Raw genomic sequence first — 25,886 nt, forward strand, 5'->3', positions numbered from 1 at the left:
CCTTATAGTACAGCTCTCACAGCCATACATTACTACTGGGAAAACCATAGCTTTGATTAGACGGACCTTTGTCGGCAAGGTGATGTCTGTGCTTCTTACTATGCTGTCTAGGTTTGCCATAGCTTTCCTCCCATGGAGCAAGCGTCTTTGAATTTCATGGCTACAGTCACCGTCTGCGGTATCTTGGAGCCCAAGAAAGTAAAATCTGTCACCGCTTCCATTTCTTCCCCTTCTATATGCCAGGAAGTGATGGGGCCAGATGCCATGATCTTCGTTTTTTTAATGTTGAGTTTCAAACCAGCTTTTGCACTCTCCTCTTTCACCCTCAACAAGAAGCTCTTGAGATCCTCTTCACTTTCTGCCATTAGGGTGGTATCGTCTGCATATCGGAGGTTGTTGATAATTCTCCCAGCAATCTTAATTCCGACCTCTGATTCATCCAACCCGGCATTTCTCATGATGTACTCTGCATATAAGTTAAATAAGCAGCGTGACAATATGCAGCCTTGTCGTACTCCTTTCCCAATTTTGAACCAATCGGTTGTTCCATGTCTGGTTCTGACTGTTGCTTCTTGACCCTCGTACAGGTTTCTCAGGAGACAGGTAAGGTGGTCTGGTACTCCCATCACTTTAAGAATTTGCCACAGTTTGTTGTGATCCACACAATCAAAGGCTTTAGGGTAGTCAATGAAGCAGAAATAGACGTTTTTCTGGAATTCTCTTGCTTTCTCCATGATGCAGCGGATGTTGGCGATTTGATCTCTAGTTCCTCTGCCTCTTCGAAACCCAGCTTGTACTTCCGGTAGTTCTCGGTTCGCATACTGCTAAAGCCTAGCTTGTAGGATTTTGAGCATCACCTTGCTGGCATGTGAAATGAGCACAATTGTGCGGTAGTTTGAACACTCTTTGGCGTTGCCCTTCTTTGGAATTGGAATGTAAACTGACCTTTTCCAGTCTTGCGGCCATTGTTGAGTGTGCCAAATTTGTTGGCATATTGAATGCAGCACTTTAACAGCATCATCTTTTAGGATTTTAAATAGCTCAGCTGGAAGACTGTCATCTCCGCTAGCTTTGTTGTTAGTAATGCTTCCTAAGGCCCACTTGACTTCACTCTCTAGGATGTCCGGCTCCAGTTCAGTGAGCACACTATCATGGCTATCAGGGACATTCAGATCTTTCCTGTATAGTTCTTCTGTGTATTCTTGCCACCTCTTCTTAATCTCATCTGCATCTGTTAGGTCCCTGCCTTCTTTGTCCTTTATCATGCCCATCTTTGCACAAAACGTTCCCTTGAGATCTCCGATTTTCTTGAAGAGATCTCTAGTCTTTCCCATTTTGTTGTTTTCCTCGATTTCTTTGCATTGTTCATTTAAGAAGGCCTTCTTGTCTCTCCTTGCTATTCTCTGGAACTCTGCATTCAGTTGGATATATCTTCCCCTTTCTCCCTTGCTTTTCGCTTCCCTTCTTTCCTCAGCTACTTGTAAAGCCACATCAGACAGCCCCTTTGCTTTCTTGCATTTCTTTTTCTTTGGGATGGATTGAGTTGCTGCCTCCTGAACAATGTTACGGACCTCCGTCCATAGTTCCTCAGGCACTCTGTCTATTAGGTCTAATCCCTGAAATCTATTCCTCACCTCCACTGTATATTCATCAGGGATATGATTGAGGTCATACCTGAATGGTTTAGTGGTTTTCCCTACGTTCTTCAATTTAAGCCGGAATTTTGCAAGAAGCAGCTCATGATCTGAGCCACAGTCAGCTCCAGGTCTTGTTTTGACTGACTGTATAGAGCTTCTCCATCTTTGGCTGCAAAGGACATAATCAATCTGGTTTCGATATTGACCATCTGGTGATGTCCATGTGTAGAGTCGTCTCTTGTGCTGTTGGAAAAGAGTGTTTGCTATGATCAGCGTGTTCTCTTGGCAAAACTCTATTAGCTTTTGTCCTGCTTCATTTTGTACACCAAGGCCATGCCTGCCTGTTATCCCGGTGATTTCTTGACTTCCTACTTTAGCATTCCAATCCCCTATGATGAATAGGACATATTTTTTTGGTGTTAGTTCTAGCAGGTGTTGTAGGTCTTCATAGAACCGATCAACCTCAGCTTCTTCGGCATCAGTGGTTGGGGCACAGACTTGAATTACTGTGATGTTGAATGGTTTGCCTTGGATTCGTACTGAGATCATTCTATCATTTTTAAGATTGTACCCCAGTACTGCTTTTCCCACCCTTTTGTTGACTATGAGTGCTACTCCATTTCTTCTAAGGGATTCTTGCCCACAATAGTAGATATGATGGTCACCTGAATTAAATTCACCCATGCCTGTCCATTTTAGTTCGCTGATTCCCAAGATGTCGATGTTCACTCTTGCCATCTCATGTTTGACCACCTCCAGCTTACCTTGATTCATTGATCTGACATTCCAGGTTCCTAAACAATATTGTTCTTTACAGCATCGGATTTTCTTTTCCCCACCAGACACATCCACAGCTGAATGTCCTTTCGGCTTTGGCCCAGCCACTTCACTCTTTCTGGCGCTACTTGGAAATACCCTCTGCTCTTCCCCAGTAGTATATTGGACACCTTCCGACCTGAGGGGCTCATCTTCCGGCGTCATCTCTTTTAGCCTTGTGATACGTTCCATGGGGTTTTCTTGGCAAGAATACTGGAGTGGGTTGCCATTTCCTTCTCCAGTGGACCACATTTTGTCAGAACTCTCTGCCCTGTCCTGTCCGTCTTGGGTGGCCCTGCACGGCATAGCTTATGGCTTCACTGAGTTACGCAAGCCCCTTCGCCACAACAAGGCAGTGATCCATGAAGGGGATGAATATCATTAATGTAGAAATAAAAGTACAAAGCAACAGTTTGAACTCCATCACATTTCTCCCTCCCCTCCCCTTTTGTTGTTGTTGTAAATAAATTATCCTCTGTTGAACCTTTGTTGGCAACCTCTATGATCCACTCACACTTCCTCATTAGCCACATGGCCTGTGTGAGATGAGGTAACTGGTATGCAAAGGACCAAACTAGATGCTACATTGCGGAATAATGCAATGAGTGGCAGATTAAACAGTCCATAGTGCAGTTTAAACTGGCAAGATTGATCCCTCCATTAAGTCCCTTCATATGCTGTTGCAAAGTAGGAAGGGTTGACTTATCCCTTAGCTCTGCCATAGAAAAGGATTTGAGAAGCATCATCATTGCATTCAGACGCAGAGTGCAGTCCAAGGGGACTAACGAAGCCAGTGGGTCACAGATTATACTCTCAAGGGAGCCGGTGTTCTATTAAGCAGGCTGTAGAAAGGGGCTTGGGGGTTGTTAAAAACAAGTCTTTAAATTGTATAATAGTCCCATGAACTTTAAGAATTAGTCATCCATATTTGCAAGGTGTTAGAGAACCTTGAAAAACTTACTGTGTTTGAAATGGGAAGACATTGGGCATGCAAAACATGCATTTTGATGACCTAACTGATGCTTCACCTTATTAATATTTGATTGATTGATTTGATTTATACCTCACCCGTACACCAAAGAAGTGGTGCTTGAAGTGGCTAACAATAATAAGAACCAAAGTTAGTTAAAACAGTCATAAAACTAATACATTAAAACACAATTCTTTAAAAAGTGCTGTGTGCTTTCATTCCAATAGGGTGATCGTGGTGAAAAGGGTGACCCTGGCTTCCCAGTAAGTATAAATCTGATCTATATTTTTATTGTTTTTAGAGATGATAGTGAACATATGTTCAGGAATCCTGTACATACCTACTCAGAAGTAATCTGTATTGAGTTCAGTGGGGCTTACTCCCAGATAAGTGTGTATAGGATTGCAAGCTTAGTTTTGTGCAAGCAAAATTGTGAATATATCCAATACTAGGAAGAGAGTGCAAACTGTAGCATCTTATCCTACCTAAGAACATGTATCTTAGTTATTGTCCTATTTAAAATTTAAAAAACTGAGTTGGAAAGCTAATGAATTCTCTTACAAATAACTAATTGTAATAATGACAATTTTGTTACCATTTTTGTAGTGCAAGCCATATAACAAAAAAAAAGTTAATTTTCCCCTCCTTTTTATACAGTTTACTGCATATGACACGTTACCTGATCCAGATATGCACCTAAAGGGTATTAGACAATTGTAGGGTACTCTTTTACCTTTCCAGCAAGCCTTAGCTGAAGTAAGTTAATTTTGATTTGCCATAGTTAGACACATGTGAGCGTATCCAAGTTTCATGTAATTTTACCCAATGTATGGATAGCAGGTACTTTAGTGTTATTGCAAAGAAGCATCTAGTAGTTTTGTGAATTCAGCAACTTTCAATATGCATACAAATGTGATGTATTTGCATACATTTGGCTAGTTTTATGGATGTATAATACCATTTATATAATATCCAATAACAAAATTCTCTATAGCCACTATATCTCAAGTAAAGGATTGCACCCATAGAATGAATATTAAAAATTAAATTTGCAATGGATTTTAGTACCATAAAATATCTGATATTCTTTAAAGGGATCACCAGGCCTAAGCAGCAAAGGGGAGAAAGGTGAACCTGGAAAATCTGGTCCACGGGTATGTATGTGTAATATTTATGCTGTTGCTTGTCCAGCCATTTAGGGTTTACTACTAAACCTGCTAGTATTCTCAATGAGATATAAAATTGAGTGTTTTAGGAAGTAAGATGGTACTGCAGGGAATTTGAAGGGTGGAATTGTTTTCTTAGGGTGCAATCCTATCAGGGTAGGCAGCCGCCTCCGAACTCGGAGGCACCTATCCAGTGCAGGGAAGGAGAAGCATGGAGAACCCCTTCAACACATCATAGGATGTATCATACCTGAATTTTCGTCTTCCCCACCCTGGCATGCCCCCAGGAACACCCCGTTTTTGCCGCTCTGCACTCCCCTTCCAAGTGCAGAGCACAGGGCCATTCTGTGCTGCCTCTGAGGCAGTGCGGGAAGGGGTACAGGTCAGTTCCCGGGAACCAACCTATCCTATGTCCATCTAGCCGCTGACTAGCGGCCATAGAATTGCTCCCGTATTGAAGTAGTGGCCTGGTTTGCATGCAGTGACAAACCAGGGAGTTTTTAAACCCTGTGTTATCATGAATGAGCCAGCCTGCTAGTCATCACAGCTTGATCACCCCTGCTTGGCTCTTCCTGTCAACAGGAGCAGCTAAACAACCCAGGATGCTCCTCCCTTGGTTGTTTATCGCGATGTCTGAACCCAGAAGTCCGACTTGTATCTTCCCCAACAACTCTGACTTGTCAGGGGAGAGACACACCAGAGTTCCTTGGTCACATCCTAAGGATGTATTTATTTATTTCCTCCTTCCTGCTTGCCACCACTGCCAGAACAACAGCAGCAGCAGTGGGGGAGAGGGAGAGGAGAAGGGGATGGAGAATTATTGATGGATAGGTGTATGGGAGGGGAAAGAAGCCTGGGGGCTTGTGTGGGTAGATGGGAAGGGAACTGAAGGTTCACAGGTAGGTTAGTGAGAAGAGTGGGTAATGATCTCCCAGCATGCTTTTTTCAAGGCTTTTCCTAGGATTCTCTGAGAAAGCTTGAAATACTAAATGCTTTCTGAAGCAAGCCAGGGGAGCATAAACATCACTAATTTTGTAGTCTCAGTATTTCCTATAATAGAAGCAGCAATTTCTGTTTTGACTTAAATAAAGTGAAATTATTCATATTACAGGGAAGACCTGGGAAGGATGGAGAGTATGGAGAGAAGGGAAAACATGTATGTATTCCACTTTATCTTCAATATTGTATTGGTTTTACATACTTTAAAAAGTTTGTTGCTAATAATGCTTGATTTCAAACAACAAACCTATAAGATGTATTTATGCTTTATGTGTGTCTTTACTCTAAAAACAACTTTTAACAATTCTTTGTTTTGGAAAAGTGGGTGATCAGTTATAATGGAGGTAAAGAATCTTTTTCAGCCTGAAAAAACAATTGGCTCCAGACAAACACATTGAGAGCTGCAGGCTAGCAGTGGGTGGGGGCACAGCCCGAAGTAAGAAGAGCTACACCCCTGGAGACACTGATATACCCTATTAACGCACGCGCGCATACACACACACACACACACACATGCAAGAGTTGAGCAGAGCCTTTGGGAGCTGAAACTTCAAGACAGCTGAAGCAGCAGTTCTCAACTGAGTCAGCTTCACTTGCCCCTCTTTTTTCTATGATACATTTTTATGATACATGCCTTTCCTGATGGGAAAGGAGAGCAAAGCTGGCACCCAACTGAACCACCACCTCAAGGTGCCACAGTTGCTTTGAGGTTGTGGCTCAGTCAGGAGCTGTTTTCCCACCCCACTCTTTTGTCTGAGGGGGTGGGGGCTTTGGAGAGGGGGAGGGATCTCTCCTGGGGTCTATGCAGGCTGGATGGGGGAGGCCTGATGGGCTTAATTTGTCTCCCGGCCAGAAGCTCCCCAACCCTGATTTCTAAAATAGTTTTGTACAGTGTGGATTTTTTTTTCCTGTGATACATGTAGGGAGAAGCTGGCAAGCCAGGATTTCCAGGACTACCTGGTACAAATGGCCCTAAAGTAAGTAGATCCATTTGAAAATGTACCTTTAAACTAGAGATGCCAGGAAAGCTTGATGAGGTTGAACTCACATGCCAGCCGCAGGGGCTCATAAAGCTCATCTCAAAGAAGAGATGAGCTTCATGAGCACCCAAATTCTTTTCCAGCTCAGATTAAAATCCAAGCCAGAGAAGAATCCCTGGCTTCTCACCAGTCCCTCTATGGGCTACTAGACCTTTTGTCCTAGTACACAGGGCAAGAGAGATGGAGAAGGGGAGGAGTCTCTGTGCACTGCTGCTGATTCCACCACATCTGTCTGGTGTTCGGGGCATTGGGGAGGGCTGGGCAGGTGACTTCTGAATATTACATTGTCTCAGGAAATAAGTAGAGTTATTTCAAACTGTGGGCAGGGAATAATAAAGCTAATTTCCAAGCCCATTCTTTTCTACTTTTATAATAATTGTATAGCATTATATTGTATTTTGCAAGCCAAAGAATTATTTAACGTAGTGCTGAGTGAGCTCCCTTACATTCAGGTCAACTGAATCATAACATCATTCTATTCTATGATTCAGTCCAGCACAAGAGTATAATATATAATTATAAATACTCTACAGTGTGCTAAATATTTAGGTAAATTGTTCTGTTTATAAGTTGCCCTTTTTTATGGAAGAACTGGGGAGCTCAGAAACATGTAGCTGTTCTAACTACAGGCTGGCTAAACTGACACAACTCAAACACCATATTTTTCTGTGTGTCTATTCTGAATATATGACTAAATTCTGCCAGTAATATGGTTTCTATTTACTTAAAGGACAGTACATGATGATCTGTGTTTGTAAAACATTTAGAGCCAGAACTTATATTCATATTCCATTTTCTGTACAGTACTATACTGTTAACCATTTAAAAATAATTAACGGAATGTAATTAGATATAGAGACTTCCATGCATGAAGATGAGAGGAGGGGCTGATATACATCTTTGTTGTGAGCTATGACTTTCCCCCTGCAAAATGGCTGGATTGTGCCCATTCGCAGTACGAAGATTTTTACTTTAGTCAGTTTTAAAATGGAAATTATTTCTTTCTTTCAGGGAGATAAAGGTGTAGGAGGTCCTCCAGGACTTCCAGGAATAGTAAGTGTAACATTGTATTTAAAAGAAGGTCTATTTTAAATATAACAGATTTCTCTATATGTAGTCCATCTATCTTTGAAATGTATAAAGAGACTTCTTTAAACTTTCCAATCGACATGCCCTGAACCATTTGTTCCATTAACTCAACCCCCTACTGCTGCCATTCCACCATTATAAAGCAACAGGCATAATTAGTAATAGCCACTTCATTTTTAAAAGGAGGTTCTAAGAAGGTTATTTGCATGGAGTTTGAGACAGAATAATGTATGTATTCATGACTTCAGAGCAATTCTCAAGAACCTCACTGGAACCAACAGGCTCAATAAGCTTCATTTTACTGAACCAAGAGTCAAACAGGAAGCAGAAAGTAAACTGCAAAGTATTGTTAGATTTAAAGCAACAGGTACATCACAGATCATCCTAGTGCTTCTCCAGTTTTTGACTAGAGGGTACTGAGTACGTGCTTCTTTATAACAAATACTAGATTATGCTCCTGGGAAATATAATATTTGTTCCAAGTATGAATAATATGAACAAAAGAGCAAGAGTATACAGTTCTCAGTCCATTAAAAGTTACTGCAGATTCAGCGGCTTAAAGATTGTAGCTGAAGACATTTCATACAAACTAAACTCATAATGGGCTTTCCTGAACTATACCACCATAGAACCACAAAGTGGAATTAAAGGAATCTATGTTCTTTTCACCATGCGGCATCACCCTAGCCTCCTTCACTGTATGGCATCACAGGTCACCTTGTAGTAAAAAGCTCCTTATGAGTAGGGCTGTGCATCGCTTTGGTCCAAAGTCCAAAAAACAAGTCGAAACGGGCTGCTTCAGAGGTGCCTCATGATACGAGGTGGAGCAGAATAGCAACAAGGCGCCCCAAAGCGAAGCAACTTGTACATAGGGATGGGCGGATTACTAACCTGGTTCCGGTCCAGGGCATCCACCGGGGGGGGGGGAGACAATCCGTCCCTCCCCCGGAATCCTCCCCAGCTGACTCTGCTCCGCTCTGCGGCAAGGCCACAGAGCCACCGGCTAGGGCCGGCCACAGCCGGACTTCTGGCCACTGCTGGGCTGCTGTGGCTGCAAATGGCGGCCATCGTAGCAGCCTCCATTTGCATCCTTTCATTAGGCTGTGATAGGCTACGTAAGTATTTACATAGCCTATGACGGCAAAAGGCAGGGGCGCAAATGCTACACCATTTGCGTCCCTGCCTTTTGCCGTCATAGGCTACATAAATACTTACATAATAGGCTATGTAAATACTTATGTAGCCTATCATGGCAAAGAGCAGGGGTGCAAATGGCGTAGCGGCCACCATTTGTGCCCCTGCCTTTTGCCGTGATAGGCTACATAAGTATTTACGTAGCCTATCACAGCCTAATGCAGGCATGCAAATGGCAGACGCTACAATGGCCACCATTTGAAGCCACAGCAGCCCGGTGGCGGCCAGAAGACGAGCTGGAGCCTCCTCCGCTGCCGCCACCAGGTAGGTCCATCCTGGGGGGATTTCAGGGGGTGGCAGTGGGGGGGAGGCTGTTCCTCCACAGACTCTGGGGGGCTGGATTCCAAAGAATCCGGCCTCACCAGAGTCCATGGCGGATTTCTCCAACATCCCTACTTGTACACGAAGCACCTCGTCTGGCTCGGTGATTCGCTCTGAGCAACCCAGACAGCCTCGCGCCAAAAGTATCAACTTGAGAAAGTTCAGTGAGGGGTTGAGTAGGAGAGAGGGGGGAAGGGAGGAAGAGGAGGAGGAGGAGGGAGGGAGGTTTGGTGAATGGAAACTAGTTACCAAATCAAGGCTGAACGTAACCTAGCAATCTCCAAGCAGTGACAGTGGTGGAGGAGGGGGGAAGACTGAATAACTGAAGAAAAACGGCCGCATCTCAGAGGCAGAGATCATTCTGGTGGTCTTACTAAGGGAAGTGAGAACCCACCCCCATCCTGGTTCTCCAGATGCCCCAATCCGTGCTTCGCTCACTGGTCCTGCCACCTCCTCTGCAATCACCATGTTTTTAAAAACATGGCAATTGGAAGTCTATGGGCGCGCATAGACTTATATGCAAAACGTGACATGAATCTTGAGTATATGGGCGATTCACAGTACTTTTTGAGTATAAGTCTATGTGTGGACATAGACTTATATGCAGAAAGCACTGTGAATCGCCCAGGCAGGAGGAGGAGGCGCAGCATGTGCCCCTGCCACTAGCTAACTGTCTCCTTCTCGCAAGCAGGAGACAGCTAGTGGCGGGGGGCATGCACTGCACCTCCTCCTCCTACCTGGTTGGTAGTGCATCCGCAGCACCCTAGCTGTCTCCTCCTTGTCAGCAGAAGATGGCTAGCAGTCTTTGGGGATGTTCCTATCAGCGATTTCATAGAAACATAGAATAGTAGGGTTGGAAGGGGCCTATAAGACCATCGAGTCCAACCCCCTGCTCAGTGCAGGAATCTAAGTCAAAGCATCCTTGACAGATGGCTTCATCTTGAATGCCTCCAGCATGGGAGAGCCCACTACCTCCCTAGGTCATTGGTTCCATTGCCGTATTGCTCTAAAAGTCAGGAAGTATTTCCTGATGTTCAGCCAGAATTTGGCTTCCGGTCACTTGAGCCCATTATTCTGTGTCCTGCACTCTGGGATGATGGAGAAGAGATCCTGGCCTTCCTCTCTGTGACAACCTTTCAAGTATTTGGAAGAGCGCTACCATATCTCCCCTCAGTCTTCTCTTCTCAAGGCTAAACATGCCCAGTTCTTTCAGTCTCTCTTCATAGGGCTTTGTTTCTAGTCCCCTGATCATCTTGGTTGCCCTCCTCTGAACCCTCTCCAGCTTGTCTGCATCCTTCTTGTCTGCATTCAGAACGGAACACAGTACTGATGAGGCCTAACCAGTGCTGAGTAGAGGGGAACTAGTACTTCCCGGGATTTGGAAGCTATGCTTCTATGAATGCAGCCCAAAATAGCATTGGGCTTTTTTGCAGCCACATCCCATTGTTGGCTCATATTCAGCTTGTGATCGACAACAATTCCAAGATCCTTCTCGCTTGTAGTATTGTTGAGCCAAGTCTCCCCCATCTTGTAACTGTGTCTTGGTTTCTTTTTCGTAGGTGTAGAACTTGGCATTTCTCCCTATTAAATTTCATTCTGTTGTTTTCTGCCCAGTGCTCCAGTCTATCAAGATCACTTTGAATTGTTCCTTGAACTTTTTTTCTCTCTTCCAAGGTACTAGCTGTCCCGCCCAATTTTGTGCCATCTATAAATTCAATCAACATTCCCTGCACCTCCTCCTCCAAGTCATTAATAAAACTGTTGAAGAGCAGTGGGCCCAGGACTGAGGCCAGCAGTATCCCACTCATTACCTCTCCCCAGTTTGAGAAGATCCCATGGATAAGGACACTTTGAGTCTGATTCTGTATCAACTGTGGATCCACCAGATCGTTGTTTCATCTAGCCCACTTTGAACTAGTTTGCTCATCAGGATATCATGGGGCACTTTGTCGAAAGCTTTGCTGAAGTCGAGGTATATTATGTCCACAGCATTTCAACAGCCCACAAGGGAGGTTACCTGATCCAAAAATGAGATCAGATTCGTCTGGCAGGATTTGTTCTTGACAAATACATGTTGGCTTCAAGTAATCACTGCATTGTTTTCAAGATGCCTACAGATGGATTGCTTTATAATCTGCTCCATTATTTTCCCAGGGACTGATGTCAGACTGACTGGTCTGTAGTTTCCAGGTTCCGCCTTTTTGAAGATAGGGACAACATTAGCCCTCCTCCAGTCATCTGGCACTTCCCCCATCCTCCATGATTTCTCAAAAATAATAGACAGTGGTTCTGAGAGTTCTTCTGCCAGTTCCTTTATTCCTCTAGGATGCAGTTCATCTGGCCCTGGAGATTTGAAGTCATTCAAAGTACTTAGGTGTCCCTTGACCATATGCCTATCGATCTCAAGCTGCAATCCTGCCCCTTCAGCCTGTACTTCACCTTTGCCCCGGGGGTCATAGACCCTCTTTTGGGAGAAGACTGAGCCACAGTAGGAATTGTGCACTTCTGCCTTTTCCTTGTCATCTCTTATCATTTTGCCATCCTTATTTTCCTCTGTCTTTTACTATACATATATCTGAAGAAAGCCTTTTCGTTTCTTTTAGCATCCCTCGCTAGCCTCAGCTCATTCTCAGCTTTAGCCTTCCTGACGCCATCCCTGCAATTCTGTGCTACTGCCTGTACTCTTCCTTTGTAGCTTGGCCTTCTTTCCACTTCCTATATGTGTCCTTTTTTGTTTTCAGGTCATGGTTACTGCTCTCTTTCCCAGCACCAGCATTTGAGTGTCTTCTTGGAAGTAGTTCCCATTGTGGTAAATGAGGCTAGCTCCTAAAATGCAGGTGCAACTGGACTTTCAGGGGAAAGGCGTGAGAGGGGGGAGCAGCCCCTGCCAGTCAGATGACATTCACTCAAACCCCCACCCTCACCAGGAAGTATGTTATGTGAAGCAATTTTTACTGTTCCAGAGAACCTGCTCATGGAGCCCTGCAGAGACCACATTGCAGCAAAACTGATTACTTTTAAAAAATCTGGTACTCCTCCATTAGCTTCTCCTTCCATTGTCGTGGGAACATAGCCATAGACAGCCGACCAGGCAGCAGGAGGAGGCAGCACGGGGCAGAGAGGTATAGCTCTTTGCTTTGAGAGTTTTTGTGGAGAAAGATCAAATTTCAGCTGCCCCTAGCACAAAAAGGTACTGGGCCAAACTGTCTGAAATGGCAGGTGGGATCCCCTCCACGTCCGCAGAGAAGCCCCCTAGTTTCATGTATTTATCATAAAAAGTATAAAAGTTATGTCCATTTGTGTTTTCCCATGCAAGTCAATGGGAAAATGCCCAAGCGGAGTGATCCAGATATCCGAATCTCGCTTCGGATCCGGAACCAAGTTGAAGCAGAGGGGGTCCAGACCAGTCCAAGTTGAAGTGGGGCTGATTTGGAGGGTCCAAAGCACAGCCCTACCTATGAGGACTGTTTTAATCCAGTGTGATTTAGATATATATAAACAATTTAATTTCGTTGAGATTGTACTGAAAACAAGTTATTGAAAGCCTGAACTTGACCATTATGGCTGCAATTCTGCACATGGTTGAAGTCAATACGATTCAAACAGGCTGACTGTGTATAGGATTGAAGCATATAGCTCCAATCTGTTTGAGGGCTGCTTTGGGATTTTGAGTTTTTTTATATCATGCCATATGCCCTATTATTCAGGTTATAGGTTCAGGGGAAGAAGTTATATTTGGCGAAAAAGGAGATCCAGGCCCTTCAGGGTCCCCGGGATCAAAAGGCGAACCAGGTCAAAAAGGTAAATATTGCTAATTGATTATTGCTTTCTTCTAATTAAGAAATTAAGAGAGCACTTCTATGAACCCTAGACAGCATCTGAGGGGCCATAGGGTGCTGAAGATGTTCCCCTCTAAGGGTTTAGATGATGCTGTGACTTTGGGGGGGCAATCGGAGCAGGCATTCCCTGGTACCTTATACCTTCCACTCCCAGCTGCTGCTCTATGGCAGCTTCCCCTCCCAAGGTCAGTGTCACGACCGCAGAAAGGGAGGAAAGGGGTGCATTGGTGGCAGGCAAGTGGATGGTGAGGGGTGAGACTGTGGATCCACAAGTCTCTTCAGCTCCCACCTCTGACCCCCGCACCGAGGTAGCTAAGCTACATGGGCTCAGAGGCTCATCTAGCAAAAACAGCACAAATGGAGGATGGAGAGGCTAAAAAAGTCTCTGCTATTCATCACACCCTTCAAGGTTCTTGCCAGCAGGGTTTAGGATGTGAAGAGGGCTCTAAGATCAGAGCCCTCCATCTCAGAGCTGTCAATCCTGAAGGACTGTGTTCTAATTAAATGACTCCCTGGTGAGATTATAAAGGATGGACCATTTCTTTTTTGATAATCATATTATTGCTATGATATGAAGGTAATTGTAAAGAAAACCTTCCATTCTGAAAAAATATTCAGGTCTGCCTTCTCAATGTCTTGAGAGTAAGATTAGCTGTATTGGCATCAAAGTCAAATCAAACCTTCACTTACTGAGAATTCACTACATTTATTTTTGTAGGTTTCCCAGGTCTACAAGGGCCACCAGGTCCTCCAGGTGAGGATGCTTATTTGTTTAGTTGGTTGGTTAATTGGTCATTGGTATAAGCTAAATAAGTATTTCTAAATCAGTTAATTGATAGAAGCTAAATAAGTATTTCTGCAAGTATTAATCTTATTTCTCTTACTAAATGCTTTTGTTGTATTTGTTGAACAATGATATAATCATATATTTTATAAACCTTTTATTTACTACTCAGAGGATATCTTAAATATTCATAATATATCATTATTCTTGCTTTCCTATTTCCTATTACATTTTTCTGTGTCTGGCATCCCTGAGATTGCTTAATTGCTTTCCTTTTGTGGGATATTCACCATGTTTCCTTCCAATTCTGAACCAAATAACATTGATAAAATATATTTTTAGTTTCGAAAAAGTAAAATAAGGATAAACAGGTTACAATTTTTGTGAATATAGCATGGTAATATTAATTCAGTGCTGTCAACAATCTGTTTCTCTTCTTTGCTGTCACCTCAAACCTTCTGTCTGAGAATTGATTCATGTTATATGGTGATCACCTGAGATCAAATCACTTGGTGGCTACTGTGCATGGCAACCTATTTGGGTGTAATAGCTCACCATACAAGTTCACAATTTACTTTGTCTCTGCAAAATGTTATCTTTGTCAGATTGAAGTGGTGTGATAATTACTGGATCCATATGGTGAGTCAATCTACCCCAGAGGTGGGCAATATCCGAGGAGCTGGGGGCCAATTCCCACCCCCGAACCACAGAACTCACCAGGGGCCATTAAAACACATACACCAACCAAATTGCCACTGCTGCACTACTGCATTTGCTGCCGAAGAGCATACGCCTTGTTTTAAAGAAAAGGTGTTTTGCTGCTGCCGCCACCACACCAACAAATTTTGGCGACAATTTTTTCAGGAGCTGCAAAAAAAAAATAGCAGGGGGTGCCTGTGCCCCACATGGCTCATGTTGCTCACCCCTGTGTTTCGAGCACATGCCACATGTTTGGAGTTGAAGTACACACCACACAACTGGGGGCTTTTATGAATTATGCCTAACAGTGGCTCTGATAAATAAGCCATCTTGCTATTGCTCGACCTCATGTGGTAGGTTTAGGGTAGAAGTTTCAGTATGGCATCTCAGTTTTGGCTGTTGTCGTTATGTTATTAAATAACTTATTTGTCAATCTTTTGTAATTTTTCTATTGGTTTTCTATTGGTTTTGATGTCTACTTCATTGCATTATTGTAATCAAGGGCAACCAAGTCCAGAGATAACAGGGGCACCTGGTTTTCCTGGTGAGAGAGGAGAAAAGGGTGACCGGGGGCCCCCTGGACTTCCTTTGTCTGGGCCAAAAGGAAAAGATGGACTTCCAGGACCTTGTGGCTTACCAGGGCCTCCCGGTCCACCTGGCCCAACAGGCAAGTCATTTTTTAATGTTCAGAAAGAGCTAAGATAAGAACAAAATGTTAGTGCTGTGGTCAGAATAACAGAGAAACAGAAAAGGTTAAACGGGTTTGTTTTTAAATGAAGTGCATCATAGAGGAAATGTCTATTTGCCTGATTGAAAGCAATTACGTTGTCTTGGTCAAGTGGTTCCACAACGAATGCTAGATGATTTCTGACATTAATTTATAGAGATCACGTTTCTCATTAATTGCTTCTAATCTATGTGTAAGAGTCTCCCTACTCTGCTATGTCCGACCAGGAACACTGTCTTGATCATAGTATCTGTGCACTAAGAACATACAAAAGACATTCCTAGAGCAAGTTGCTATGGATGTCCCCACAAAAATAGAATTGCCTCCCTTCCGAAAACTGTCCACAGACTTGCCAGAGCATTTCTGGAAACATTAGAAGACATTTTTGCTTGAACTGGCATTTGGGAATGGGAGAGTTACACTGGCATTTTATAATACTGTTTAAAAGCTATTCCGGTCCATCACTGCTTTAAAACAATATAAAAGATTAGCAGAAGGGATGGGAATGTTTTAAAAATACAAATTAAGTATATCAGTGTTTTGTATAATGCATGATATCTCTCCATACTAATTGACAATTTACAGATATTTATTATCAACATTAAACTAACATTTCCCCAGAACTCCCCGAGGGCATTCTGATTCATTTATTCTTTGGGATGCCCCTCCTCCTTGGATCAGTAGGCACAGCCAAACATCTCCCTACTCCAAGGGGAGCAGTGTCCCTGTCATCCGGACCTGCCCTGCCTACTGGTAGTAAAACAGTCTTTGGTAAGCTCTGCACTCACCATGTCTAGAAAACTTTTTTAAAAATACATTTTTCTTTTTGTGTCCTCCTCTCTCAACAACAACAACAACTCTCCCCTCTCCTCTCCTCCACCGCCCCCAACAAAGATTGGTTAAAGTTGGGGCCCTTCACAGGGACAGTGAAAGAGGAGAGAAAGATCCGCTGGTCTCAAGCACCCATCTAATTGAGTGCAGCCACAGTGTGACATGGCACTTCATGTCCTTTCTACACATCAGCCAGTCACCATATAGCAAAGCATGCAACATCTCATCAGCAATTCACACTACCTCTCCTTAGTATAGGCCAGGCAGAGGACCAGTCAGAAATATACCTCATTTCTCCAGCTGCTCAGAGACAGAGATGGAGCAGGAACACTAGGTGGGTACAGCAGAGCCAGCTACCTTTTTGAAGAGCAGACCCAGACCACATGGCCCACCAGAAGGGCCCTTTTCTCCCATCTCTCTTCTCTCTGGACCTCAATTGGGATATGGCGCATCTTGAGTTTCTTCAATGGGTGCAAGCCCTAGGGCAGGGGTGCAAAATGTGCACTTTCCCCCAAGCGCAGTCTGGCAGTCCTCAAGACCCCCAACATTTGCTGCCGCCAAAACACGGCAGGAGGAAAAAAAACAATCCGGGAATGGGTTCTATGGGCAGTATCCAACAGTGATGTTCCACAAACTCAACTAGTACTAGCAAAGCTCTGCTGAATCTTTCTGTTGTGCAAACAGTGGCCCATTACTCTTGTGCAAGCCATTGTGCATGCAGTTGAACAATGGGTTGCACAACGTGTTGCACAAGAGGTGCAAGCAGTTGCATGACCCAAGCAGAAGGCTCAATTGGTTGCACAACAGGTGCAAAGTGGTTGCACAACGCATTGCACAGTGGGTGCAAGCAGTTGTGTGACTCAAGCAGAATGCGCAAATGTAACTTTAGTTGGATTCTTCTCTTGCGCATAGTTTAGAACCTAGTTTCCGCTAGCACAACGTCATTTGCACTAACAGAATGACACAGTTGGATACTGCCCTATGATTCTTGCCATAGAATCCTTGTTCCTAGAGCACCCTAGAAAGCAATGCTCTATGGTTCCTGCCTTTTTCCTGGGACACTCTGGGGGCACTGTGGCTAGGATCCAATGGTCACCTACCATTGGTGGCGAACACCACCGGTTCCAGGTGAGCGTGCAGCTGGCCCAGCCAGCAGCGGTGCATGCACAGCTCCTACTGCTGGCAGCAGAGATGTAGCACTTCCAGGGTGTGTTGCCCCAGCTGTGGGCATTGAACTCTTAGGTTAGAAGTGCCAAGATAGTGATAAATCAGATTCAAAGGTTTACTTAAAAAGAGACTTTATTGGGTAACTTACTGCACACAGGCGTACCCAATGGTTGGATCAGACAGCTTCTCTGAACCACGAGCCATCAGGTATAATGGGTTTTATGTTGTTGTTGTTCAGTCGTTCAGTCGTGTCCGACTCTTCGTGACCCCATGGAACATAGCACGCCAGGCCTTCCTGTCCTGCGCTCTCTCCCGGAGCGTGCTCAAGTTCATATTCATTGCATCCGTGATGCTATCTAGCCATCTCATCCTCTGCCGTCCCCTTCTCCTTTTGCCTTCAGTTTTTCCCAGCATCAGGGTCTTTTCCAGGTTTTCTCTTCGCATTAGGTGGCCAAAATATTGGAGCTTCAGCTTCAGTATCTGTCCTTCCAATGAGCACTCAGGGTTGATTTCCTTTAGGATGGACTGATTGGACCTCCTTGCAGTCCAGGGGACTCGTAAGAGTCTTCTCCAGCACCACAGTTCGAAAGCATCAATTCTTCGGCGCTCAGCCTTCCTTATAGTCCAGCTCTCACAGCCATACATTACTACTGGGAAAACCATAGCTTTGATTAGACGGACCTTTGTCGGCAAGGTGATGTCTCTGCTTCTTACTATGCTGTCTAGGTTGGCCATAGCTTTCCTCCCAAGGAGCAAGCGTCTTTTAATTTCATGGCTACAGTCACCGTCTGCGGTAATCTTGGAGCCCAAGAAAGTAAAATCTGTCACTGCTTCCATTTCTTCCCCTTCTATATGCCAGGAAGGGATGGGGCCAGATGCCATGATCTTCGTTTTGTTAATGTTGAGTTTCAAACCAGCTTTTGCACTCTCCTCTTTCACCCTCAACAAGAGGCTCTTTAGATCCTCTTCGCTTTCTGCCATTAGGGTGGTATCGTCTGCATATCGGAGGTTGTTGATAATTCTCCCAGCAGTCTTAATTCCGACCTCTGATTCATCCAACCCGGCATTTCTCATGATGTACTCTGCATATAAGTTAAATAAGCAGGGTGACAATATGCAGCCTTAGAATAGTAGGGTTGGAAGGGGCCTACAAGGCCATCGAGTCCAGCCCCCAGGCCATTGAGTCCAACTGAGTCCAACACTTTGAATTTTGTTTATGTCTTCCAAAGTATTAGCTATCCCACCCAATTTTGTGTCATCTGCAAATTTGATCAGCATTCCCTGCACCTCCTCCTCCAAGTCATTAATAAAAATGTTGAAGAGCACTGGGCCCAGGACTGAGCCCTGCGGTACCCCACTCGTTACCTCTCCCCAGTTGGAGAAGTTCCCATTGATAAACACTCTTTGAGTCCAATTCTGTAGCCAACTGTGGATCCACTGTATTGTTGTTTCATCTAGCCCACTTTGAGCTAGTTTGCTCATCAGGATATCATGGGACACTTTGCCGAAAGCTTTGCTGAAGTCAAGGTATATGATGTCCACAGCATTCCCACAGTCCACAAGGGTGGTTACCTGATCCAAAAATGAGAGCAGATTAGTCTGGCTGGATTTGTTCTTGACGTATCCGTGTTGGCTTCGAGTAATCACTGCATTGCTTTCAAGGTGCTTACAGATGGATCGCTTTCTAATCTGCTCCAGAATTTTCCCAGGGATTGATGTCAGACTGGTCTGTAGTTCCCAGGTTTCTCCTTTTTGCCCTTTTTGAAGATAGGGACAACGTTAGCCTTCCTCCAATCATCTGGCACGTCACCCGTCCTCCATGATTTCTCAAAGAGAATAGACAGTGGTTCTGAGAGTTCTTCTGCCAGTTCCTCTATTACTCTAGGAGGCAGTTCATCTGGCCCTGGAGATTTGAACTCATGGATCATAAGCTGCAATCCTGCCCCTTCAGCCTGTACTTCGCCTTTGCCAGGAGGGTCATAGACCCTCTTTTGGGAGAAGACTGAGCCAAAGTAGGAATTGAGCACCTCTGCCTTTTCTTTGTCATCTGTTATTTTGCTATCCTTTTATTTAATAGTTGAACCATCATTTCTTTCCTCTGTCTTTTACTATGCATGTTTCTCAAGAAAGCCTTTTTGTTGCTTTTAGCATCTCTTGCTAACCTCAGCTCATCCTCAGCTTTAGCCTTCCTGACACCATCCCTGCAATTCTGTGTTACTTGCCTGTACTCTTCCTTTGTTGCTTGGCCTTTGTTCCACTTCCTATATGTGTCCTTTTTTTGTTTTCAGGTCATCTCTTAGCTTTTTGTGAAGCCACCTTGGCTTCTTCTGTTGTCTTCCACCTTTTTTTCTTGTTGGAATGGTTTGTAATTGTGCCTTGAGAATTTCCTTTTTAAAAAACTCCCACCCATCTTGGACTCCTTTTCTTGTTAGAGTCGCTTGCCATGGGACCTTAGTTATCATTCTTCTGAGTTTATTAAAATCGGCTTTCCTAAAATCCAGGGTACACGTTTGGCTACACTGGGCTTTTGCTTCTTTTAGAACCATGAACTCAAGTATAACATGGTCACTTTCCCCCAGAGTCCGTGTAACTGCTACTTTATCCACTAAGTCATCTCTGTTGGTTACGATCCAGTCAAGGATAGCCGATCCTCTAGTTCCTTCCTCCACTTTCTGTAGGAGTAAGTTATCTACCACACAAGTCAGGATTCTCTTGGAGGGGCCATGTTTTGCAGAATTTGTCTCCCAACAAATATCGGGGAAATTGAAGTCCCCCACTACTACTACATCATGCTTCCTTAAAACGTTGGCTATTTGCTTTTCAAAAGTTACATCCTCGTCTTCTCCTTGACTGGGTGGCCGGTAGTAGACTTGGACCACCAGGTTCCTTTTATTCTTTGCTCCATTTATTTTATCCCAGATGCTCTCATTGGGGCTACCAAGCTCTTCCTCCTGTATTTCTGTGCAGAGATAAGTATTTTTAACAGATAGTGCAACCCCACCTCCCTTTCTGTTCCTCCTGTTCTTTTTGAACAAGTTACATCCTTCAATTGCTGTATTCCCGTCATGAGAGTCATCCCACCAAGTCTCAATTACACCTGTCAAGTCATAATTTCCCTCCTGTTCAAGTTTGTTCTGTTTGTTTCTCATACCCTGGGCATTAGTATATAGACATCAAAGACCATGTGCTTTATAGTCTGGCTTTCTTCCTACATGTTTGTGAAGACTATTATTGGGTGCTATTAGAGCTGTTCTCTCTGTTGCAGTGCACGAGCCTTCGTCCATTGTTACCCCCAACTTTGTCTCCCTTCCCTGTAGGATTCAGTTTAAAGCCCTTCTGATAAAGTTCTTCATGCTGTTGCCAAACACATTCTTCCCAGCCCTTGTGAGGTGCAACCCATCCCTTGCCAATGGTCCATCTTCCAGGAAGTATAGCCTGTGGTTCCAGAATCCAAATCTCTCACGTCGGCACCACCTTCATAGCCAGTCGTTCACCCGACTGGCTATTTTTTGTATTTTTTGTTCCCTTTCTATCCCTCTTCTGACTACTGTCGTACTCCTTTCCCAATTTTGAACCAATCGGTTGTTCCATGTCTCGTTCTTACTGTTGCTTCTTGACTCTCGTACAGGTTTCTCAGGAGACAGGTAAGGTGGTCTGGTACTCCCATCACTTTAAGAATTTGCCACAGTTTGTTGTGATCCACACAATCAAAGGCTTTAGCGTAGTCAATGAAGCAGAAATAGACGTTTTTCTGGAATTCTCTTGCTTTCTCCATGATGCAGCGAATGTTGGCGATTTGATCTCTAGTTCCTCTGCCTCTTCGAAACCCAGCTTGTACTTCCGGTAGTTCTCGGTTCGCATACTGCTGAAGCCTAGCTTGTAGGATTTTGAGCATCACCTTGCTGGCATGTGAAATGAGCGCAATGGTGCGGTAGTTTGAACACTCTTTGGCGTTGCCCTTCTTTGGAATTGGAATGTAAACTGACCTTTTCCAGTCTTGTGGCCACTGTTGAGTGTTCCAGATTTGTTGGCATATTGAATGCAGCACTTTAACAGCATCATCTTTTAGGATTTTAAATAGCTCGGCTGGAATACTGTCATCTCCGCTAGCTTTATTGTTACTAATGCTTCCTAAGGCCCACTTGACTTCACTCTCTAGGATGTCCGGCTCAAGTTCAGTGACCGCACTATCATGGCTATCAGGGACATTCAGATCTTTCCTGTATAATTCTTCTGTGTATTCTTGCCACCTCTTCTTAATCTCATCTGCTTCTGTTAGGTCCCTGCCTTCTTTGTCCTTTATCATGCCCATCTTTGCACAAAACGTTCCCTTGAGATCTCCAATTTTCGTGAAGAGATCTCTAGTCTTTCCCATTCTGTTGTTTTCCTCGATTTCTTTGCATTGTTCACTTAAGAAGGCCTTCTTGTCTCTCCTTGCTATTCTCTGGAACTCTGCATTCAGTTGGGTATATCTTCCCCTTTCTCCCTTGCTTTTCGCTTCCCTTCTTTCGTGAGCTACTTGTAAAGCCTCATCAGACAGCCCCTTTGCTTTCTTGCATTTCTTTTTCTTTGGGATGGATTTCGTTGCTGCCTCCTGAACAATGTTACGGACCTCCGTCCATAGTTCCTCAGGCACTCTGTCTATCAGGTCTAATCCCTGAAATCTATTCCTCACCTCCACTGTATATTCATCAGGGATATGATTTAGGTCATACCTGAACGGTTTAGTGGTTTTCCCGACGTTCTTCAATTTAAGCCGAAATTTTGCAAGAAGCACCTCATGATCTGAGCCACAGTCAGCTCCAGGTCTTGTTTTGACTGACTGTATGGTGCTTCTCCATCTTTGGCTGCAAAGGACATAATCAATCTGATTTCGATATTGACCATCTGGTGACGTCCATGTGTAGAGTCGCCTCTTGTGCTGTTGGAAAAGAGTGTTTGCTATGATCAGCATGTTCTCTTGGCAAAACTCTATTAGCTTTTGTCCTGCTTCATTTTGTACACCAAGGCCATGCCTGCCTGTTATCCTGGTGATTTCTTGATTTCCTACTTTAGCATTCCAATCCCCTATGATGAAGAGGACGTCTTTTTTTGGTGTTAGTTCTAGAAGGTGTTGTAGGTCTTCATAGAACCGATCAACCTCAGCTTCTTCGGCATCAGTGGTTGGGGCATAGACTTGAATTACTGTGATGTTGAATGGTTTGCCTTGGATTCGTACTGAGATCATTCTATCATTTTTAAGATTGTACCCCAGTACTGCTTTTCCCACCCTTTTGTTGACTATGAGTGCTACTCCCTTTCTTCTAAGGGATTCTTGGCCACAATAGTAGATATGATGGTCACCTGAATTAAATTCGCCCATGCCTGTCCATTTTAGTTCGCTGATTCCCAAGATGTCGATGTTCAATCTTGCCATCTCATGTTTGACCACCTCCAGCTTACCTTGATTCATTGATCTGACATTCCAGGTTCCTAAACAATATTGTTCTTTACAGCATCGGATTTTCTTTTCACCACCAGACACATCCACAGCTGAGTGTCCTTTCGGCTTTGGCCCAGCCGCTTCACTCTTTCTGGCGCTACTTGGAAATACCCTCTGCTCTTCCCCAGTAGCATATTGGACACCTTCCGACCTGAGGGGCTCATCTTCCGGCGTCATCTCTTTTAGCCTTGTGATACGTTCCATGGGGTTTTCTTGGCAAGAATACTGGAGTGGGTTGCCATTTCCTTCTCCAGTGGACCACATTTTGTCAGAACTCTCTGCCATGACCTGTCCGTCTTGGGTGGCCCTGCACGGCATAGCTTATGGCTTCACTGAGTTACGCAAGCCCCTTCGCCACAACAAGGCAGTGATCCATGAAGGGGAATGGGTTTTATACAATACATGTTAGCAGTATAACAGCAGTAAGCGCCCCCTAGCATTCATTCGCAGCATAAACTAACAGCACTTGGTTCTCAGCACAGCCACCTGTAAATAAACTTCGCTCCCAGGCAGAGTGCTTGATAACACTCTCGCTCATTTGTATGGAATGTGCTAGGCCACGTTATCAACCCTTTGAATCATCTTCACATGCTCAGAGGCTTACTAGCAAGGGAATTGCACCAATAATGAACTTAAGCAAGCATTATGGATCTCTAGGCCCCTCTGACACTACAAATGACTTGGCTCTGCTCCTGGGGCACAGGGGCAAGCCCCTAAACAACCAGAAAAGGCAGATCATGTCTTCTAGAAACTTGTGTTTCTGGTCGATTGGGGGTAGAGAGCCTAAGACTAAAAGATGCTAATGCAATGGAAACAGGTTTCCTGCACTGAGCAGGGGGTTGGACTCTGTGGCCTTGTAGGCCCCTTCCAGCCCTGCTATTCTGTGATTCTAAGAAAAAGGGACCTAGTGAGCCACTACCAGAAAAAAATGGCTGTAGAGAGGCTATCTGCAAGCTTCTGTACTTAGCCACAACCACTAGGCTTGACAACCACTGCAATAGGCATATTGTGCAGGAAAACGAGCTCACCCAGCCGAAGGGACTAGACTGCAGTCAAAAGGGTAGGAAGGAATCTGAAGGGGACTGCACACTTAAAATTAAGACTGCCAGGCACCGCTAGCCCTAAACTAGTGGGATACATAGATGTAAATCACATCAGACTTTACAACACTTCCACTATTAGTAAACAAAAAACACCCCCTGCACTTAAAAGCAAAATGTAGATTAATGGTGTTGTGAAATATTATTGTGAATGGATATGCTTCTTTTTTTGCAATGTCTTTGTGTTTGTTGCTGTTGTAGTTGTTGGTTCCCTCCACCCCACTCTTTTTTTTTTTCTGTTATAATTGAAATTTTTAAAAAGTAGTTTGAAAAAATAAAAAGGAAGTAGAATGTTAAGGAGAAAGTTCTAGGCTAATCCCCTCTTGATGTACTAGTTTTATATATGCAGTTGTGTGTGTGTTTTTATGAGAGAGCACATTCAAATATGTAGATCACCACCTACATATCTAATAAGATATATTTCCAACAGAGCTTTACCACATGATTATTCTGAATGTGTAGATAAGGCTTGGGAGTCTAGTCAAAGCTCTCAGACTTTGTTATGATTTCTGTTGGTGGTGGAAGGGAAGGGAAATTATATGTCATTTACGGGCTACTACTGGCATGGCCCAAAATTTTAAATTGGCCTTGTAGCCAGCCCAAACATATGCTCACCACTGACCCTGACCCTTCTGCAGTGTGTGTGTGTGTGTGGGGGGGGGTGTTAAGGGTCTTGATTGTAATGTGACTCGCATGTGGATGTGAGTGTGCACATATATGTGCATGCGTGCACCTGCATGGCCCCCACCACTGCAGCAGACAGGCAATCTGGCCCTCAGGGCTGAAAAGGTTGTGCACCCCTGCCCAAGTGTATATGGAGATGCAGGGAGGAATGGCATCATGACAGAGGATGACACCAGTCGTCTCCCCATAGAAAGGCACACAAGGGGAAGAAGAGGTACAGGCACTCACATGGCAGGTCAAAGTATAACTACAAACGGGGATGTCAATCTCCTTCCACCACTTCCCAAGGAGTTTCTTCAAAGACATCCCCCTTTCTGAGTCAGGATCCTCCTCCAGCAGAAAGCGTAGGCACAAGAAGCATAAGAAGGAGGTGCAGAGTTTTCCAGATGCAGCAAGGGGTGTTTGCGTGTGTGCATGCTCTTAGCCCTAGTCTCCCTCAAGGCGAAAGCTTCTCACGTAATAAAGCTTGACCCTTCAGTAAATAATAGTCAATCCCAGCTTTCCCCAGCCAGGTCAGAAGCCCTCCCCTTTCAGGATCAGAAAGGGGAGGGTGTATTATCAGAGGGGAAGAGATGAACTCACACGGCCAACAGACTTTTCCAGACAGACCTCTTTCTATTTCTCACCAAGGTAAGTCGCACTTTGCAACTGACAGCTGACAACCTGGAAAGCGAGAGTGACACTACCCCACTCTCAAGGAATCCAAGACCGTTTTTTCTCAAGGAAACCTCAAGACTATGGCAGTGTATTTCCCTGAGTCGTTCAACAGAATTAGGAAGGCAGAGTGGGGAAGCTCTGCAAGAAACAGACCTGCAATGTTTATGGCCAATAAGCTCTACTCCCTCTCCAAAGTAATTATGGACCAGCTCAAGGTTCCACTCATAGATACACCCATGGCGGCCGTGACATCCAGCACAATCATGCCTACAGACAGGGAAGGTGATCCAAAGCACCTGTGTGATAAACAGGTGAAGGTAGCCTTCCACAAGTATTTTGTAGTCTCAACAATGGCTTTTAGACCATCAGTGATCAATGACAAACTCAATGTTTGTCAGAGCAGTACCTTTGGGCAAACGAACTGGCTGCAATAAATACATCCCCTAAATAGAAGGAGGAGAGACTATGGAAGACTGCACATAAAGCAACTTTATTCGCAGATTAATTTTTGGATGGTATCCAGAGCTATGGCAGCCACTATGGTGGCCCACAGAAATATCTGACTGAGAAACTGGGACATAGAGCCAAAATCACCAGCCACGACTGGCTAGCACACCCTTTGCAGGGGCCAGGTTTTGAGGGGACCCTCTAGAAGTAGTGCTTATAGAGGGTAAGGACAAGAGG

At 44.3% G+C, this 25,886-nt stretch overlaps 1 protein-coding gene across 1 annotated transcript in view; it reads left to right on the forward strand.

Annotated features, from left to right (window-relative positions):
- COL4A1 (collagen type IV alpha 1 chain) overlaps window positions 1–25,886 on the forward strand; it is a 326,895-nt gene that overhangs the window by 110,779 nt on the left and 190,230 nt on the right. The window contains exons 15-22 of the mRNA XM_084808054.1: window positions 3,651–3,686; window positions 4,518–4,577; window positions 5,701–5,745; window positions 6,512–6,565; window positions 7,640–7,681; window positions 12,940–13,033; window positions 13,790–13,825; window positions 15,057–15,221. Of these exons, the coding sequence (XP_084664180.1) occupies window positions 3,651–3,686; window positions 4,518–4,577; window positions 5,701–5,745; window positions 6,512–6,565; window positions 7,640–7,681; window positions 12,940–13,033; window positions 13,790–13,825; window positions 15,057–15,221 (532 nt within the window). The remainder of the gene's footprint in view (window positions 1–3,650; window positions 3,687–4,517; window positions 4,578–5,700; window positions 5,746–6,511; window positions 6,566–7,639; window positions 7,682–12,939; window positions 13,034–13,789; window positions 13,826–15,056; window positions 15,222–25,886) is intronic.

The sequence above is a fragment of the Heloderma suspectum genome, chromosome 1, assembly GCF_057233095.1.
Source record: "Heloderma suspectum isolate Gila_16-S chromosome 1, 16-S_ref, whole genome shotgun sequence".
Taxonomy (NCBI): Eukaryota; Metazoa; Chordata; class Lepidosauria; order Squamata; family Helodermatidae; genus Heloderma; species Heloderma suspectum.